The sequence below is a fragment of the Hydra vulgaris genome, chromosome 12 (assembly GCF_038396675.1).
Source record: "Hydra vulgaris chromosome 12, alternate assembly HydraT2T_AEP".
Lineage (NCBI taxonomy): Eukaryota > Metazoa > Cnidaria > Hydrozoa > Anthoathecata > Hydridae > Hydra > Hydra vulgaris.
The window spans coordinates 41,545,001-41,565,669 of record NC_088931.1 but is presented as its reverse complement, the minus strand read 5'-3'; the positions used below and the strand labels follow the sequence as shown (position 1 = coordinate 41,565,669).

The 20,669-nt window shown below is 26.6% G+C and overlaps 4 protein-coding genes across 10 annotated transcripts in view; all 4 read right to left on the bottom strand.

The window, feature by feature from the left end:
• Positions 1-721, bottom strand: part of LOC100201551 (homogentisate 1,2-dioxygenase) — a 35,683-nt gene extending 34,962 nt beyond the window's left edge. Inside the window, exon 1 of the mRNA XM_065813292.1 lies at positions 488-721. Coding sequence (XP_065669364.1) covers positions 488-532 — 45 coding nt within the window. The 5' untranslated portion in view covers positions 533-721. The remainder of the gene's footprint in view (positions 1-487) is intronic.
• Positions 722-5,436: 4,715 nt separating this feature from the next.
• The window catches only part of LOC136088739 (uncharacterized), a 20,392-nt gene continuing 5,159 nt past the window's right edge, over positions 5,437-20,669 (bottom strand). Inside the window, exons 3-16 of one of the 7 annotated variants that reach the window (XM_065813286.1) lie at positions 19,442-19,548; positions 18,930-19,277; positions 18,333-18,508; positions 17,837-17,929; positions 17,420-17,506; positions 17,233-17,338; positions 17,010-17,115; positions 16,834-16,923; positions 15,607-15,714; positions 9,850-9,968; positions 9,496-9,702; positions 7,053-7,275; positions 5,947-6,116; positions 5,437-5,842 (exon numbers count right to left, since the gene is read on the bottom strand). In XM_065813286.1, the coding sequence (XP_065669358.1) occupies positions 6,013-6,116; positions 7,053-7,275; positions 9,496-9,609 (441 nt within the window). In that variant the 5' untranslated portion in view covers positions 9,610-9,702; positions 9,850-9,968; positions 15,607-15,714; ... (6 more) ...; positions 18,930-19,277; positions 19,442-19,548 and the 3' untranslated portion in view covers positions 5,437-5,842; positions 5,947-6,012. Of the gene's footprint in view, positions 5,843-5,946; positions 6,117-7,052; positions 7,276-9,495; positions 9,703-9,849; positions 9,969-15,606; positions 15,715-16,279; positions 16,745-16,833; positions 16,924-17,009; positions 17,116-17,232; positions 17,339-17,419; positions 17,507-17,836; positions 17,930-18,332; positions 18,876-18,929; positions 19,278-19,441; positions 19,765-19,794 lie in introns of those variants that run through there. The other 6 variants (XM_065813288.1, XM_065813285.1, XM_065813287.1 and 3 more) reach the window with 6 other exon arrangements.
• LOC136088738 (uncharacterized) lies at positions 11,509-14,682 on the bottom strand. The gene is made up of 3 exons (XM_065813284.1): positions 14,597-14,682; positions 14,224-14,482; positions 11,509-14,041 (listed from the first exon to the last, which is right to left on the bottom strand). Exon 3 carries the CDS (start codon positions 13,375-13,377, stop codon positions 12,022-12,024), a length of 1,356 nt encoding a protein of 451 aa, XP_065669356.1. The 5' UTR covers positions 13,378-14,041; positions 14,224-14,482; positions 14,597-14,682; the 3' UTR covers positions 11,509-12,021.
• LOC136088118 (ARL14 effector protein-like) lies at positions 13,758-14,449 on the bottom strand. The gene is made up of 2 exons (XM_065811781.1): positions 14,224-14,449; positions 13,758-14,041 (listed from the first exon to the last, which is right to left on the bottom strand). The coding sequence occupies exons 1-2, from the start codon at positions 14,447-14,449 to the stop codon at positions 13,758-13,760; spliced, it is 510 nt and encodes a 169-aa protein (XP_065667853.1).

Sequence of the window (20,669 nt, the reverse complement as noted above, 5' to 3'; positions counted from 1 at the left end):
AAAACAGAATTAAATATTCAAAGTATTTATCTAATACCAAAAGCTATTAATTAGCATAATATACATGCATATCACTTTTACAACTCTAAACAACTCAAATGCTTTGTGTTGAAAAAAAGGTAGCCCTAGCTATAGTGGTCTTCCCTACAGAGTATCTAAATGTAGATGATTAAGATATTACATTTTTAGGAGAAAAGTACAGTTAGTAATAAGATGATATGTGGTATCACGGGAAACATTTCCAACTGTGCAAGCACAAAACACTTTTTGACGTTGCAACACTTTAGCTAATCTAAAGTGTAAAATTTGTATTGAATCTTGGTCAATACAAATAGCTTTAAAGTTCAAGTTTTAAATTTAACTTTATAGTTAAATGTAAACGCATAATTGTTTTCTTATATTAAAAAATATTCTATAACTGAAAATAACCATATCAAAATTTTGATTTTTTGTCTTTACATTTAAATAGTGATGTTGGAAGGCTGACCTTTAAGTTCGAAGCAAAACTTGTCAACTTTTGTGCCATTTCCATTTGAATATCAATTGGCGTGCCTGATAATTTAATCAGATTTTACCACATTGCTTGTCTTAATGGAGAAATTTATTATTCCTGACAATAAAAGGTTTAATAAAGGATTAATGTTAGCTAGTTTTTTACACATGTTTACCTAATCGAAATAGGCAGGGGAGTGTGCGTTAAAGCCATACTTTTCTGCAAATTAGTTTTATAGTTTTTTTCAATAACGAAAATGAAATTATAACGCACAGTATTGTTGTTTTAACAAATATAGAAAAAGCTCATTTTTAAACTACTAATTTACTTTTGAAATTTTTATATATTACAAATTAATCCCGCAGAAATCAACATGTATTTGACAGCGTTTTTACGTGTTTTAAAATTAAACCAGAAGCAAAACCATTTAAATATTTTAGTTTAGCTTCCGGTTGAAATTTTAGTAATTAATTTAATACTTAAAAACATCTTAATTAAGACAATTAAGGTTTTAATGTTATTCAATCTTATCTTATGTTAATCACAGGCCTTATCATAGGGAGGGAGTCAAGAGGTTCACCTGATCCGGGCCTCACTCCAAAATAAAACCTAACTTTTTTTTTTTTTTTTTAAACAAAACAAAACGTTTATGATTTAATTAAATACTATTATTACGTCTTTTTCGTCTTGACTGTCTTTTTTATGATGCGTGCTCGAACGATTTAGATTTTTCTAATATATGAAATATATTTATATTTGTATATAATCAAAGTATTGTAATATATTTATACAAAATTAATATAAAATCAAAGTATTGTAATATATTTAAATTTATATAAAATCAAGACTATCGACATCTGTCGGTGGTCCAGCATTAGTCTATGGGATCGATCGATGGACCAAGAACGATGCCGATGTATCAGCTAAATGGTCGATGCATCGGTGATTAAAGGTTATTATTCAATTATATCTATTTCTTTTTTATTTTTATTTTATTTAAGTGCCCCAAGAAGTCCTTTCGGAAGAGCATTTAATTGGAAGTTCACGCCTCCTTCCTAACCGATGTCGCAAGACTTGCCGAGAGGTGGGCAAAATCTTTGAGAGGATCGAAAACCGTGTTGATTGTCTGAAAGTAAGTTATTTGACTCAAAATGGGATATTAGAAATTTCTTGATCAAAGACTCCCTCTAATGCTGACTTGCTAACTTCTGACTGAAAGATTTTAACGTATGGAGGCGGCAAGACTAGGATTATTGTTCGTGATTTAAGGATTTCAATAAAGTTTGGCATGCTAGTCTTTTTCATAAGCTTGCTTCATATGGTGTATCTGGAAAAGTTTTTGAGATTATCAAAGTATTCCTTTCTAACCACTTTATTAGAGTCATCATCGAAGACAAACACTCTTCATTATTTTCAGAAACTTCTGCGGTATTTCAAAGTTCTATTCTTGGTTTTATCCTGTTAATTTTTATCTATATTTATAATCTTCCTTACAACCTTTTAACTAATGTGGCTCTATTTGCTGATGACTTAATATTTCTAACTTGACAAAAAGTTATTTTCAATCGCTTAGAACAGGCAGCCGATCTTGAATCTGATCTCACTTCTGTAACAGATTAAGGCTTGCAATGGCTTGTGAATTTTAACTCTAACAAAACTCAGTTATTTACTTCAAATAACTATTGCAGTATTGTCGACATTTATTATATTGATGAATGATTCAATTAGTCCTCATCTTTACGTCTTCTTGGATTATTTTTCACTACTACGTCTTCATTTTTTCACTACTAACCTCTCATGGAAACCATATATATATATATATATATATATATATATATATATATATATATATATATATATATATATATATATATATATATATATATATATATATATATATATATATATATATATATATATATATATATATATATATAATCAATTGCTAAATTAGCATCTGTTATTTAGCAAACTATTGTATACATGATTATATATATAAGTGTTTGCCATTTTCTTACTCTTGATTCCATTCCTTACTTTTACAAATGGATTACTGTTGTCTTATTTGGGCTGGTTCTTCTAATGATGCTCTTTTTCTTCTAGACAAGGTCCAAAAACGCATTGTAAGCATAATTAACAGCTCTTTTTGCCAAACTTGAGCCTTTCTTGTGAAGTCCTAAAGTTGCATCTTCTTCTCTTTTCTACAAATACTATTATAGCTGCTGCTCAAAGAATCATTTTTAGTTCCATCAACCAACATTCTCGCTTAACTTGTCATTCAGCAAACTCTTATCTTTTTACTGTATTTGTCCCTGCATGCTCTAAAGTATTTTATTTGAATAGTTTTTTTCTCCGTACTTTAAACCTTTGTTTTCCATCTTTTTTTCCCTTTTTTTTCATCTTCATGTTTTCTTGACTCATACAGCCTCCAACTTTTCAAGTCTTCTGTCAACCGTTTTATTGCTCTTAAACTTCTTTGTTTTCTATTAACTCCTAACTTAATAGTGGTTGCTTGCAGCCTTGTTGGAAGTGAATCAGAATTAAAAAAAAAACACTAAAAATTAATTATCGATTTTATTTTAATATTTTTCTTCTTTTCAAAACATTTGCAAATAGCAAACAATTTTTTCCACAAAAAAATAATAATAATAAAAAAAAAAAGGGAAAAAAGAAAAAGAATATAAAGTAAATAAATTAAAAGAAAACGATTTTTTTTTTAAAAATCAGGTTTTAAACGAAAGTAGAAACAAATTTTAAGTTTAAAAATAGAACTTAGAAGCGTAACTATAAATTTAGGGCCGCCACTTATTTAAAAATAAAGTAAGCAATATCTGTTTTCATATCGATTTATAAAACACGATTAGGTATATAAATAATACTTATTTTATAAATTAATGAAAGATCCTAGAAATTCTACTCCAAATAGTTATAAAAAAGAACGAATATTGAAATTATGTCTAAGAAAAGGATATTTAATGTAAAAAACTTTACCTCACTTATGATTATGACATAATTTTTTAATTGATAACTTTATAAAGTATGTAAGTTAATAAAGGTTTAAATTCATTAAACAGCTTTCATACTATTTCAGACTATCTTTAGACGTAGTAGTTCTTAGAATGCTATCAAGAACAACAACAAAAATTGAAGAATATCTTAAGAAATTTTTTATTTAATTACCTCAAATTAAAGTTGTTTCTGTGATATCATTTTTAATAAAAATGATTGCATTAACTAATTGGGTTGGAAAATTTTTTGTTAAAATGGTAATTCTACCGTATAACTTAGCTGATCCAAGTAGATCATCTTCCAACAATGAAACTTTTTTCGATCCAGTAAATCTAACACTTACTTGCACATTAACAGTATCTATGGTCCTATTAAATATATTAATTTGAAATATTTATTGAGCGCATTTGTATAAATAACTTCCACTTAACTCATCAAAATGTCTTGGATTACCTCCTAAACTTGAAAGTTGGTTTTATTTGCGACTTACTGCAAATAGAACTTTAAATTAAATAAATCTTAATTAAATTTAGAGCTTCAGTTTCTTCAGAGCTCCAGGCAATATCTATGAGAGCCGGTAAATATTAACTAATGAATAAGGTAATTCAATTTTTAAATAATAAAGAATTAATAATAATCTTTTATGATTTTTCTCTTATTTTCTATTGCTTTTAAGTAAAATTACTAGTTTGACATGGAGCTTTTAACCGTAATAGATCGAACGACTTTTGCTGGTAGAAATTTTCATCCACCAACAATCTCGTTGCTGAAAAAATATTGCCTTTTCAAACAATTACTGATCAATACAGGCAATTTGATGTTTGCTAAAGTTATATGTCTGGCCTGATGAGTGAATAGAGTTAGTTGGTCTTTGATTTTGTTTGGTATTAATGATTTCAATACATTTAAATATCTTGAACTGCTAAATAAAGTCACCTCTGAACCTTAATAACCTTAATTATCAATATATTGAAATAATCTTAATAATCGATATATCGTAATAATCCTAATATTTGACTAATATAAATAATAACGTTTTGAACATCATACAATATTACTATTATTATTATCATTATATATATATAAATATATATTAGGGGTAGTCAAAAAAAGTAAATTTTTAAACCTAAAAAACCATACCCTAAAATTCGGGCAAATATATAAAAAATGAGCCTCAAAAAATTTGAGCGCTATCGGATCACTTTTGAGCCCTCCTCAAGCTAATAATTTAGTGAAAAAATGACCGAAATTTTTTTTTTTTCATATTTTTTTATGATTATTATATATACTAAAATATAGTATATATAAATATTTATATATACTATATTTTAGTTTAAAAATATGTTTTTTTTGCTACCCCTCAAAAATATTTGTTTGGTGGTATTGAAAATCATGAAATTTTTTTGAAATGTTTCAGTTATTCCTATTATTATATATTTATATTTTAGTTTATCATTTTGAGTTTTCTAATGGTTTTAGATAATTAGTAAATGCAATAAACATATTAAAAAAGAGTGAAGCACAACTTAGGTCAATGAAAAAGGAACTTTTTTATTATGAGGCAAAACCAGCTGTATCAGGTATAAACATTATTAATAATATAATAATAATTGAATTATTGGTTTCTAAAATATTTATTTATAAATGTGTAAATCTTTCTGTTTAGATGTACAGCTTCCAACACACTTGGGTATTCTTCAACATTTAATATATAATTCACATTTAGAGAAATTAAATGTGGCGCGTTAAATCGGGCTTGGTGACATGCGACACGATAGTGTTTTAGATGTGCCGTGACAAATAAAAAATTTAAATGTCACGCGATACTTAATTTTAAAAATCGCGTGACTAATTTAATTAATGTCCCAACTTAATAAATAAATTGAATAAATGGCACACTTTACATATATAAAATAAATAAAAAGATCAAAAAAGTAATAAAAATTATATTTTATTTCTTTAATAAGAAACCAACATCAAATATAAACATAAATATTTAATTTTGAAAATTCTTAATGTTTTTATTAGAAGCAAAGAGTTGAACTGTTTCAAAATATTAAGATACCACAACACTTTTCACAAGACTTTGCATTTTTTTAGCCAAAGCTTATTAGTACAAGTAAATGGTATCTGCAAGACATAATGCTGCAACAGCTTTAAAACTCCTCCAAACGATCTTGGGTACGAGAGGTCCATGATATAATTATACGCGATAAGTTGAAGCACATGTAGTGAATCATTATGCCGATGACTCATAGCTATTATTTTCCCTTTGTCAACAAATGTGACGTTTTCTCCTAAAATAAGTTGTGGCCCAGGAGAAGAAACATTACCTGCAGCCTAAAATATTGTTAAAAAGCGAAATTAAGTTTACCTTAATAACATTACAAAAATAAATATCAAATTATAAAATAAAAAAAGAAACAATTTTTCATTAAACTTACACTAGCAATAACAATTGGACACAACACCCCTCTTCTGGTAGTGTTCTTATGAAATTGTATTCGAGCTTATGGAATATCTATACCGTGATACAACTTTTGAACAACTTGCAATAGCCTATCTAATGCTGCTTTTTGGTAATTATGTTCATTCTTACAAACTCGTCCACGATCTAAAAAATTTGCAACCATATAAAGAACATTTTGTTAAAAGTGCACAAAACACAAATTTATTAAAGAAATGAAAAAAACTTCATACTCATAAAATTTTCTGGAAAAAATTTTTAATGTTAAATTTCCTGTTTTATAAAAAATCGCCCTTTTAACAAAAGTTTAAAGAAAAAAGTAAACTATTTGAATGTGTTCATAATGATTTTGATAAATTTTTCGAATTGCACCCTTTTAACAAAAAGCGACTCATATATCCATATTATAGTCAAAGTGCCGATATTATAAGTATTATTTGTTTACAATTTCTGGATGGAACAGGTGCTTTTTGTGTTCTGAATATGGCAAAGAACAGTGCATATTATTAACTAAACAACGTATGTGTTTAATATCAGGAACTCTACGTACCAAAGCAAACTAACATGCCAAAAAATTGGATTAACTCTAAATTAAACCTTATTAAATTCTTAGGTAATAATAAATTTTTATTAAAAAAATATTGATAAAAAACATTTCTTTTGAAAAAGTTTTTATGGGTATCACCTATATATCTTCATCAAACAAGCTATCATTAACTCCTGAGATGTTAAGCATTCTATTAGCATTTTTTACCTCTATCAAATTTTTTAAAAGACCCTCGCATCGCTTCCGAATTACATTTGACACACGTTTTATAACTCCATCCAGAAAAACAAAATTTATTTTTTAAATATTATCTAGGTTTGTGTAACAAATGGATGTGTTACATACACCTGAACTTTAAAAAAAATATTAATTTTACCTTTATTTGGAGTAATAACCTATGCTGTGTTTAATTAAACATCTAATAGAATTAATGCCGTGAACTATTTATTGCTTTTTATAATTTATTTTTGCGTGAATTATTTCGCCAATGTGTTAAAGAAAAATTAAAAATATGATAATAATATATGTGGTATTACTCCAACTTACTGCACCCTCTTCTCCAAAAGTACAGTTTGGATATGACTGTTTCAAAAGGACAGTTACACAATGATAACACTTTTTTCTTTTTGAACCCATTCCCTCGGGAAGACACGCTTTAAGGTGATTTGTCAATTCATTACAGATATCTTTTAAAGTGTGTTTACGGCAAGGCACCAAACCGTTTAAATGACTGCTGCATTCCATTGAAAAAATAGGTAACTAATAATAAAAATATGTATAAATATATAAACAGAACACACATTTCTAATGCTTAGATAACATTTTAGCAAGTATATATTCTATATGCATTTAAACGCTTATATATAAATGAACAAAATAACTAAACCACAAGTTTTTCTTTGTAAAAATAGCAACTTAATATACAAAATATATTCATATACAAAATATTTATTGTAACTAAGAAAGTTTGAGACAATGTTTTGACTTAGGCACAACTAATATTGTGCCGTCTACAGTAAATTTTGTTAATGGCCATGGAATTTGAAGATTTTCTAAAGTAATTGATTTAAATATATTAGTACTTCTAACATGAAAAGCAAGTTTATGAGGTATATAGCTGTCAATTGTCATAATACAAACTTTTTCGCAATTAGATTGACCTTATAAAGTTGATAAGAATCATTAACTGTTGAAATAATATCACCAACTTGGTATACAATTGAACCAATCACAATTCTTTTTTTTTTTAAATGTTGAGTCTTTGCCATAAAAGGATAAGGAATCAGTTGACCATTATCATCAAGGAAGTTTGAAATTGTGTTCCACCGAAGATGTTGACAAACTGATTTGGCAATGCTTTTAAAATTGTACCAACGCACACTTTTTATTTTATTGTGCTTTACTTCAAAAGTCATGCAGAATTGATTTTTAGTGGACCAAACCGATGCATTTGTCCAACAAAATGAAGTAAAAAATGATGTTTTGGTATCAGATTATTTGGTCACAGTAAAGCAAATGATTTGTTATGCTTTTCAATAAGAGTTTGTAAATCCAAAACAGTTTTATATGTAGTTATCAGTGACAAAGTAAGTTGAATAATTTCCAAAAGATCTAGAAAATTAACGTAATGAGGATCATTGGAATCACTGTATTGTCCAATAAAAAGTGGAACGATACGAGCAAAAATCAAAATTTGAGCAGATGTTTGAGACCCTGAAATATCAAAGGTAGTTGGACAAATATTAGGCTTATCTCTGGCTTCAGAGTATGAATAAGGAAACTGGATAATAAAACTATTAAATGCAGCTAATGAGTATATATATTTTTCAAAAATATGTAATTGCAGCAGAAATAGTTCATGGGAAACTTGTCCTTCTAGTAAAATGTGCATGGGATCATGTGGTGTGTTTTCAATAATATCAAAAGTGGTGATTAATAAAAGTGCATTCTCATAACTTATGCCATAAAATCTTGACCAAAAAAGTTTAGCTTTTTTACTAGTCACACTCTTAAGATCTAAGATATGTTGCTGATGGTTTGCTTGAGTACGTAACAGACACATGTTTTCTCTGTAAATTGATGACATTTGTATATTTGTGGTGAGACATGTATGACAGCATCTAAATACATTTGGTGCAAAGCTGGTTTTAAATCCACAAATGTGATTTGAAGCTAATGTATCTCCCAAATATACAACAAATTTTAAAAATAGCTTTACACAACCAATCGTTGAATTAAGAGTAACACCATTATTCAAGAGATTACAGGAAGTAATAAAATCTTATAAGTACTGAAAATAAGCCGATTTTTATTAGACTTAAATAACTTTACAGGAACAACCGCAAGTGGAAAAACTGATATAACGTAGAGCACATATATGATGGCAAGGAATAAAATTGAACGTAGAAAATAGTTAGTTTATGAAGTTTTCTGTGTTTTCCAATAGGATTAGCTAATTCTATATCGTCACGGTGTTTGGCTTGTGGGTAGAGAAATCTGTTCAATAATTTGCTTCAGCATCTTGCCTACTTAAAAACTATACAAACTCATCAATTTGCAAAAGGAAGTTAATAATATTAAATAGTAAAAAAAATAGTAACCTTTGCCACCTCCAATTTAAACTTCATTTATTTTCAAAATGTCAAACAAATCATTTAACAATTTTTCTCTTCGATACTTATTACTAAGGATATCCACTTGTGTAAAATACTTGTCAAAAGTATGAAAATGCTTTTCTTTTATTGACTTCCGAATACCAAGTAACATATTTGCAGAAATACAAAATATTTTATTGACTGTCGTTGAAGGCATTCTGAATTGACCGCATAGCTTAACTGATGATTTTGTAATGGCTCTTTTAACTTTTGATGATTTAAAAGAGCCATTACAAATTTTACAAACAATTTTACAAAGTAAACTCATACCTAAATGTCTATCCATAAGAGCATTGTTTAAAGACTTAAAACCACAACAACATACCTTTACTCCAATTTCTAGAGAGAGTGAAGACTGAACAGGAGCTTGGATATTCATACTCTGTGGATGAAAAAAAAAGAGAAGATTGTGGTGAACAACTACCTGTACAAGGATCATCCCCCAAACATTTTTAGCTATTAACTGAAATTGAATTCAACATTTCTATAAATGTAGGTTCATATGGTTTTCTTTGCGATGATAGGTCTGATTCTGAAAAAGATGAAATAGAATTAATATGTCCAATATAAAACAAACAAAAAAAACATATTCACTTAATTTAGAAAAAAAATAAAGAATGTAAAAAAATATAATAACAAAATAATATGTATGTAATAATATATATGTGTATAATTTTACCAATAGCCTTGACAACAATTTCACGTGGATTAGGAAGAGCCACTACCATCTCATCTTCTAAGACCATATCAAAAAACATTAAATCAAATTGGTCTGAAGATGATGTATCTTTGAGGACACTACAACAAAATATTATTTTCGTATACTTTAGGCATAAATTGGTTAAACTATAACAATTCTATTATAAACTTTTTATTAAGTTAAACTACGCAACATTAGATAGTAATATTGTACAATTACAATTTATACAATATTAGTATAAAAATTGTAATTAGATTATCTAATAGATATTGTTTTACAAATTGTACTTTAATCACGTTTTATAATTTTACTTAATGACACTTTTACAATTTTATTTTGTCACATTTGTGACTATTGTCACACATTTTGAAAATAGTACATTGAAAATGAAATTAAAATTAAAAAAACATGTTTTCAACAGTAACTATGTATATCTAAAGGTATTATCATTGTAATTATTATTATTGGATCTTGACTTGATTAGTTTAATAGAACTATTTGTAAATAACCTTGTCTGTAAAAACATTTAACAGAAAAAAAACTGATCCAATGATTGATTTAAAATGCAGCTGTGTTTTCAATCAATTCATTTTTTTCAATTGTAATATTTAGTGCAACAAAAAATTTCTTTCTGGTGAAAGTCATGTTAAAATCCGCGTCGTGATTAGAAATTTTGATTGGAAAATGAAAAAATTACTTAAACAACTTTCAGAACAATTTTAGTAGCCAAAACACAACTAGGAAAAAAATAGCCAAAAACACAACTAGCCAAAACACAACTAGCAGGACTTGGATGATATCAAAATTATAATAACAGTATTATATTCATAAAAGATAACAATCAAAATTATAACAACGTATTATATTCATAAAACATAACAATCAATTTGTATTTATTTCGCATTTGTTTGTTATTTGAACCAGCATGGCTTATTAAAAGTTCTACTTTTTTAAAAAAAGCTAGTGAGGCCAAGTCAAAATAAACAGAAAAGCCTAATAAAGTTTTGTTAAACAATAATAATTGTAAATAATCGATTGGCAGTCCAATTCAAGCGAATAAAAGCAATGTACACAATAACATTGTGTAAAGATAATCAACATAGTATATAACAAAACGAGTTTAAAATACTCAATGATGTATTAAGAATAACAATTATAAATTTAAAATAGGTATTCCTAATATATCATTGAAAATACTTATCTCAGATCTATTATTAACTTATTTTACTGTCATAAGTTATGACAATTTATGTAGAGTATATTTTTAGCTATTGGGCAATTCCACATCAAATCACCCAGTCCATTGAGCCATGTGTCTTCCTTTTGTGTTATATTTGGCACATTATTCCTAATTATAAAAAAATATTGCATGCAAAATTTCAGCTAAAAAAGTTTAGCGGTTAACAAGATATTGCAATTTTAATACTGACCTGGTTTCCCAAAATGACCCGGTTTTCATAACACTCTGAAAAAACATTTTCCTTAAAATAATAAGAAATAAAAATGGCAAAAACATGAAAATGAACATATATAATGTTTTTTTGATGCTGAATTCAATAAATGTACTTAAAATGCTCAAATATAAAAAGAACATGCATAAAAATTAATAAAACAACTAGTTTCTATAAACCAACTTTGGGGCCCAATATCTCAAAACACCCCCATCAAAAAAATTTTTTTTTGCTGTTAATATTTTCAGCTGTTTATAATCTTACTAGGCAAAAAAAATCTAACTGGAAAAACAACTAAAACATACGGAACTTTAATTTCAAAGATGTATTACTTTTTCAAGAAATTCCCAAAAAATATTTGTAAATAATATAAAGTTAATCGTAATTTAAAAAGTTACTTAAATATACAAGATTTGTAAAGGTATTAAAGATGAAAGTTATTTTGACTGTGTTTGTAATAGTTTACAATATTGCTCCCATTTTACTTGTACTTCTTCTATTTCAGCATTTTCAAACACATAGTTTCTAACAGAACTAGAGCAAGCTTGTGGAACAGATAGTTTTTTCAATATGTTGGTGTTTGGAATAAAACAGTAGTCGTCTCTTTCAGGCCAGCTAAAACAGATTGATGGACCATTTGGATGAAGAAACTTAACTTTAGATCAACTTCTTCTAATTTGGTTTTATTTACAATGCCGATCTACCACTTATCATCACAGACTACAGCGACATAACAACCTAAAGTGACAGTATCAAGTTGAGATATGTCTTGTTTCTTTTTAAGATTGTGGATTATTGTATAATTAGTGTCTGTACTACACCTCTTTGCCCCAACCTTGTTATCTCTAAGATGTATAAATTGATGAAAGCTACGAGTACCAGGTAGAGTTGTTACACCAGTGTACCTTTCTTTTTGCTCTTCACGTTGCAATTGTAAGTCCAATCCCTTTATGTAAATGAAGTTAACAACTTTGATTTTATCAATACAAAATTCATACATAGCTTCTGATGTGAGAATTTGGTTTCTGTGCGGTCGTTTTAAACTTTCTTGTGCTGTTAATCTTTTTACAGTACCACCAATCCCATTGCATGGTGACTTTCCGTGGGACGTGGCAAAAAAGTTCCATTCAATTTTAAGGCAAAATTCGCTCTCTAGTTGACATAGATTGTAAAAGCTTTTACAATTTTTGTACTGTCCTACGCAACCATCAGTGAATAAATGTAATTTGGACAGATTGGAAAATTTTATTTTTAATATTGGTATGATTAGTTGAAATATTTTGTACACATAAGTTACATCATGTATAATGTCATCTGATATAAAACAGTAAGAAATATGTTTCAGTTCACCTTTATCATCTTTATAGTATATGACTAATGGATGTAAAAAACATTGTTGGGTGTTCCAATGATAGCTCTGTATTTCATCTTGGACAACAAAAGCATAATTTTCAGCAAAGTCGCCAATAATGATAATGTTTGATTGATCCATATATTGTTTCAGTTGGTTAAGGTACTGTGATTGAGAGTGAGCAATAAAAGAATGAGCTTGTAGCTTTTCAAAACAAGTTGCTAATAGTTCAACAAATGTTAGAACATCAGCTGTTAAACTGAATAGTGTTGCACAGTCAGTAGTTTGCCATTGCCTGTAGTGTATCTCAAAATCATCTTCGTATTCTCCAAAAATCTCATACAAAAATTTGGTGAGGGGTTCTTTACCAGGACAATCATCACACTGTGCAAGCATGCATTCTTTGTTTTCTACTGAGCAAATGGTTTTTGAAAGTAAGTCCTTATACTTTAGTCCAATATTTAAAGCATCTACTAGCAATATGGCATTTTGGTGATAAGAACAAACACAAACAGAATGTGTACCACTTGCACCTGGCAAAATGCACCACTTTGGTCTAAATGAAGCAAATTTTGAGTAACTTATTTGTATTTCTGGATTGTTTTCTTTGTATAATAAATATAGTTCCTTCAAATTACACAAAAGCAGTTTTTTTTGTTTATGGACGTTCTTTTGAATGCTAACATAATCTTTTTTTTCAGGCATAAATCACTTGAATCATAAAAAAGTTTAACAGAATCTTCTATTTCTTTTTGTAAGACTTTCCCTTTATACAAAGGTGAGATAGCCAACAATCCTTTTTTATTAAAAAGTTGTCTAGCCTTTTTTGCTTGGTATTCTGTAACTGCAAAGTTATTTTGTACTTCTAATATTGACCAACTTGGGGGTGCCAGTGTTAGAAGTTGAACAATAGTTCTTTTGTCAGAACATAGATTTTTTTCTTTTATCAAGCTCATAATTTCATCAAAGTTTTCAGCCTTCTTTTTAATGTGATTTGGTTCATAACACAGTTTTAAGGGTACATTGAATTGACTTTCAGTTTTTCTAGTAAGGTTACTTACCATTTCGTTGATGCGCGCAACTTTTCACTTTCCTTCTGAGAGTATATGTTTTGATGACTTTGAATGAGATTTTAGAGGAGATATATTAAAATTTTCAAGTTCTTCATTGATCTCCTGTCTTTTTGATTTGAATGATGATATTAGAAAATCTTCATCTTGTTCACCCTGACTTTGCTTCTCTTCTTTAAGATCTGCTTTTTTGGCAATCTTTTGCTTACAGGGTTCGCAAAGTTTCTTCCCAGGAGCAATATTTAAGCTACTTCTCATCATGTCTTGTGACTCATTTATCGTAACTACTCTAAGATTTTCTAAAAGTAATTGAATTGTATATATAATTGCATATAGCTTTATGTATTTTGTATATAGTATAATTGTATGTATAGTTGTATATAGCTTATCTACACAATTGTTTAAGACATTGTTTATGTTTTGGAAAACACAAATTAAAAAATTATATATATTATAATACTTAAATTCCACTTTTACTTACTTGTAATTTTCTTTGTATGTTTTTTGAATGGATCACAGCATGCTTTCTGCCATATAGGATACATTTTCAAATAATTTGTAGCATGTTTTTCACATAATGTTGTTAAGTTTGATAGTTCAATGTTACAGTGTAATGATATAGCTATTTTTTCTTCGTTGCTTAAAGTTTCAATAACATCTTGTTGGCCTTTGCATGCATCTGATGTCATTAACCCAATAGAACACATCTTATAATAAACTACTTTGTATAAATGTATTTCCTAAAAAAAAGAGAATTCTCCTACTTAATTAAAAGAATTCTCCTACTTAAATAAAAGAATTTTCCTACTTAATTTTTAGTAAAAAAAAAAATTTAATATAGAAATAATTCAAACCTTTTCAGAATCCCACTGTTGTATAATTTTTTACACTGATAGATATTGTTAATTTTCTTTATAGATATATTTATATATATATACAATTTATATATATATCAAATTGTTAATTTGTTAAAATTTAAATAAAATTTACGAATGCTGTTTTTTAACTGAACTTTTTATAAACTAGTTATTATAAACTTTTACAAAAGTTGTCAAAATTTTAAAAACAAATACACATCCATATCACACTAATTCAGCTTTTATATAAAACAAAACAGGATGTTTTTTTCAGTTGTAAAGTTCAAATAACTAAGTTATCATATAATTAAGACTTTCTTAAATATAACAAAATTGTTTTTTTTTTAAAGGAGTCTTTTAACTAAATATAATATTTTACAGAATTCTATTTGAAAGTTTTTTAAAATAGCTTATTGAAAATTTGATACATCTTTGAAATTAAAGTTCCGTATGTTTCAGTCGTTTTTCCAGTTAGATTATTTGTGCCTAGTAAGATTATAAACAGCTGAAAATATTAACAGCAAAAAAAAAATTCTTTTGATGGGGGTGTTTTGAGATATTGGGCCCCAAAGTTGTTTTATAGAAACTAGTTGTTTTATTAATTTTTAAGCATGTTCCTTTTATATTTTAGCATTTTAAGTACATTTATTGAATTCAGCATCAAAAAAACATTATATATGTTCATTTTCATGTTTTTGCCATTTTTATTTCTTATTATTTTAAGAAAAATATTTTTTCAGAGTGTTATGAAAACCGGGTCATTTTAAGAAACCAGGTCAGTATCAAAATTGCAGTATCTTGTCAACCTCTCAACACTTTTAGCTAAAATTTTATATGTTAATTTTCTTTTTAAGATGCAACAGCCAAAGAGGTTTTAAAAAAATTTGAAGACCCATGGTTCAAAATTTTCTAAATTTTGGGTGATTTGATGCGGAATTACCCTATTTTTTTTTTAACGTTAATGGTAATGTAATAAAAAGTAAGACTTGTTGCAAAGAAATATTTACCTTTAGATTTAAGCGTGAATAAATCATCATCTACACCCAAAACCACTGGCATAAATTTTGATAAATAGGAAACTTTAATTATTTTAGGCATTATAGTTACAGAATAACCTATAAATAAGGACATTATAGTTATAGAATTATAGAATAAATTATAATTATAGAATAATTATAGAATAAAGGCATTATAATTATAGAATAAGACATTATTAAAACTCAAAACGAGGATGCGTTTTTAATATATTATATTTAGAAATGTTCCTTTGAGTCTGAATATCTATATTAAGACATTACCAAAGACGAAAAGAGGAACTTTTTTTTTTTTTTAATGTAAGTTCCATCTTTATTTTCTAGTAAATAAATCACTATTCTGTAACAATAATAGTGATTTATTTACTAGAAAATAAAGATGTATTACATATAATTATTTTTAACTACAAAATTTATATATAAAACTTAAATACTGTATGGTTCACAAGCTTGCAATATCAACAAGAGCGACCATAAATAATATAAAAGAATGTTACTAGTAGACAACATTTATAGCTTTATAAACTTATTTACAAATTATTTTACACCGTTAATAAAATAACTGTTTCAAAAATGTTACAAAAAGGTAAGGTTTTAATTTATTTTGAAGTTGATTACATTCCATTATTACAGATTTTGTATAATAATTTTAATCATTGAATATTTTAGATTTGAAAACCTAATGGTAAGCAATAATTCAATAAATAATTTTTAACTAACTTTGATTTATTTATTCTAATATATTTTATTTACAAATAAATTATTTTTAATTAATTCAAAAATTATTTACAAAAACAAATATATTTTTATTTTTTATTTCGATTTTCTTATTGCATCTTTCTTTTAACTTCTAAATTACAATATCAAAAATATAAATATAAATTTTTTTAAAAATTGGTTTAAAATTCAAATTAAAATAGGTTTAAAATTCAAATGAAAAAAAACATTGTCTTTTTGCTATTTGAATTTAATCTATATAAAAAGGTACAACAAAATATATTACTTATTCTTTTAAATAGAAATCTTTGCACATGTAAACTTTTTTCTCTTTCACATACAAAATACATGCTTGGTGAAACCATCTAACTGGTTTGCAAATATCGCATTTAATCTATTGATAGCATTAATAGTACTTTATGAAACTACTTTTTACTAAATATTTATACAAATCAATCATTGATAAATGTTAAAATCTTATACCCATTTATCAATCCTTTGATTTTTATTTTTTTTAAGGTCCTTCCGACTGACCACAGATTCTACATACTGTTTTGTTTCAATGTTCTTGACCTTTAACGAAAAATTCTTGAATAATTAGAAATTTTATGTAAAATTCAAATTTTAAGTTAAAAATATTTCAAATTTTGTAAACAAACCTCCCTTATCCAACAAAAAATGTACAACTTCTTTTCGGTACTTGTCTAGTTCTTTTAGTGAAAAAGACTGTTACGAGCCTTCCTCGTTTATAAAGTTTTCAGCAAACTGCAACATTTTAAATTCTTTTTTAACATTTTGTATCAAAATGTAAAACAGTTTGTACACAAAAGTTAAAAAAATAAATTGTCCAATTTCATTTTACTACAACTTCAATAAATTTACCTTAATGCAAAAGACTCCACACAATATGCCGTCATCTTGCAATGCATGGGGCAATTTTAATATTTTGAATTTTTCCAAAACTCCACATCTTTGTTTCAAGTAGCTACTATATTTATATTGAAAAATCAAGTTAATATAAATTACTCAAAAAAAACACAGAGTAAATACTTATTCAATACATTCATACTCATTTTATTTCTTCATTTTTGACATTCTTATCTAGCTCACCAAGAGGATTAACATGATACACAATTTTTTCCTTTGGTTTAATAATCTGAGACAAAAGATATTATTATAAGGTATATAAAAAAACAAATTTCCTTTTGAATTTAATATCATTTTAATTTTTTATTCCATTTTTCTTTTAATTAATTTTAACTATTAAAAAATAAGTAGTTAAAAAATTATTATCAGTGTCCAATGGAAATTTGCAACCATGCAGCATATTATACTATAAATAAATATAAATATCATATAATAATGTATCAAATATATCATATGATATAAATGTATTATAAATAAATATATAAAATATTAGTGTAAAATTAAAGTGATAATTGTTTTCTTTTTAGTATTTGTCATTAGAAGAATAACTTTTCAGTACCAAATGTTGCTTTCGAATCAAATTTGTTTTGAGCGGTATCTCTTTCTGTGATAGAAATCCGGCTGGTGCCAATACTTCAATATTTTTTTCACCCTGAAACGAATATTTGTTAAGTTATTTTTTACAAACTGATTACATTTTATTTGAATGCTGTTTTATGGTAATATATATACGTAGTATCAAAAGGGGCTGTGCAAATAATATGTGACACTTTTTGGCCCTTTTTAGGCCCCCATATGACATTTTTGTCAACCCCTCCCCTCATCTTGTGCAATGTGACATTTTTAAACAAAATATCTCCAAGTTTTTAATTTTTTGCTAAAAGTTTACTAACTCCGCTGTGATGAGAATTGAAATTTGTTAAAATGTGTTATTTGAACAGCCCTATAGATAAATTGTTCTAAATATCGTTTTAATTATATTGATGTTCATATTTTTTCTAAATGTTATTTGTATTATAAATTTGAATGTTTTAAAATGTTGAAAGAATTATTACCTGCTGATTTTTTGCAATTAAACTCAAGTAAACATAAACAATTTCATTACTGAGGCAACCTATGAGAGTATCTTGAAGCGAATAATCGTATAGTTTGCTTCCACCTAACTCCTCGTATATTTCCATTATAACATTAACGGGTTTTAAATGTCGTAAGTTATTAAGTATTCCATGACCTATATATCAAGTATACTTTTTTAAATGTTAGCATTTATTTAATTGAAGTATGTTGTGGATACTCAGATTAGCAAACAAAATTATTAGTTAATCAAAATTATTGCTTTGATACAACTGCTTTAGAGCATTTGTCATTATTTTTAATCACGCAGCTTTTACTTAAATCACTCCCTTCTGAACTAATAACCAATTCTAAAGAGTTATTAAATTGTTTTATTTATGAAAAAAGTCATAAGTTTTCTCTAATTATTAAATTTAGATATTACTTATTTATTATATCATTTTAGTACTAATAATACTATAACTAATTACAACAAAATAATTAATATAATAACAAAATAGTAAAACTAATGATAAACAATATAGTAATAATAATACTTAATTTGTTCAATTTGAATAAATTAGTTTTATTTTTCAAACCTTAGTAACAAAGTCTGTGAGATTCTGAATGTGTTTCTTATTTCTTTCCATTTCGCATTCGATTTCCTCCGTCGTCACTGCTGCAAAGTTATAATTGTTCTAAATTACAAAAATCATGAATACCGTACCGTGCCTTTAGTGAAAAAAATGATATTTATATCATGTTTATAAAAAAATGTATTCATTTCTTTTAATTGACAATGTAAAACCAACAATCGGCCCCCAAACATAATTTCTAAAGTTGAAACTTTTGTTGACGTTTGTCTCTCGACTCGCAATGAATATAAAATAATGTCAATTTATTCATCCCACTTTGATTGGTTCTCCTCAATCAGTTTTCTTAATTTGCTAAATAAATATAGATATTATATATATACATATATATATATATATATATATATATCTATATATATACATATATCTATATATATATATATATATATATATATAATATATATATATATATATATATATATATATATATATATATATATATATATGTATATATATACCTTTTTATGTTTTTGTTTGTGTTTTCGTCTTGCCCATTAGATTGTGGATAATATACTGCAGTTTTTCTTTGTTCTATTCCGAGCAACTAATACATTTTGTAATTTAACTAAAATATCAACAAAAATATCCTTTTAAAAGAACCTCGTTGTCGAGGGTACATTGGTTAAGCCTATTTTTAATAATTCATTACTTTTTTTCCTACTAATTTTAATACTGTTTTAATCTACTTGATTGCAAAACTCAAATCCATTGTCAGTATATATATATATATACATATATATATATATATATATATATATATATATATATATATATATATGTACCTAAAAAAAAATGATTGTCAATAACCTACCCATTTTTTAATATCACTACTAATATTTGGCCAATAATATTTTTCGATTATTTTTAATCTTGTTTTAGTTTCTCCACTGTGTCCTCCCAAAAAACTATCATGCTCAGCCGTGAAAACTTTGATTCTTTCATCCACATTAAATATAACTTCCGCAAGTAAGGGTATGCCACATACTTTTACATTACGTCTTAGCAGACCATCTTAAAAAACTTGTTTTTAAATAATTTTGACAAAAACGTCATTTTTATTTAAAATGTTATACTTTCTTATATTATCAAAGGGTTTTATAGCATAGCTTTTCGACAATTTCCTAAGACTGCCCTTTTCATTTACTCCATAGTCTTCAGGGTACTTTTTATCTGTGATATATTTGGAAATGTGATTTAAATAACGTTTCTTTCCATTTTTTTTATTTTGAACTATAGCATGTGACCTTTTTAAATGCCAACGATACATGTTCAATTGTAACCTTTGTATGTTTTCTTTTGTAATCTTTGTATGTTTTCTTTTGTAACCTTTGTATGTTTTCTTTTGTAACAATTGTATGTTTTCGGTTGAAAGTATGTTTTCGGTTGTAATTTACCATAAATTAATAGTAAAAGAGTTCACAAAATTTCCTTCTAAACTTTAATTATTTCATTTTATACTTTTAATATTTTGTTAGTATAACCTTTCTTGTTATTATGGAAGATATGAATTTTCGTGAATTAAGCTTTAGGGCATTCCAGACAAATAAAAATATACTTTTAGAGAATCATTCAGATCCAGCCCAGCAAACATGACAACGTTGAATCAACGTTGAAAACCGGTCGCAAAAGATGTTGCGGAAACATTGACAAAGTAATCGATTTTGCAAAGATATGTAACGTTGTTTA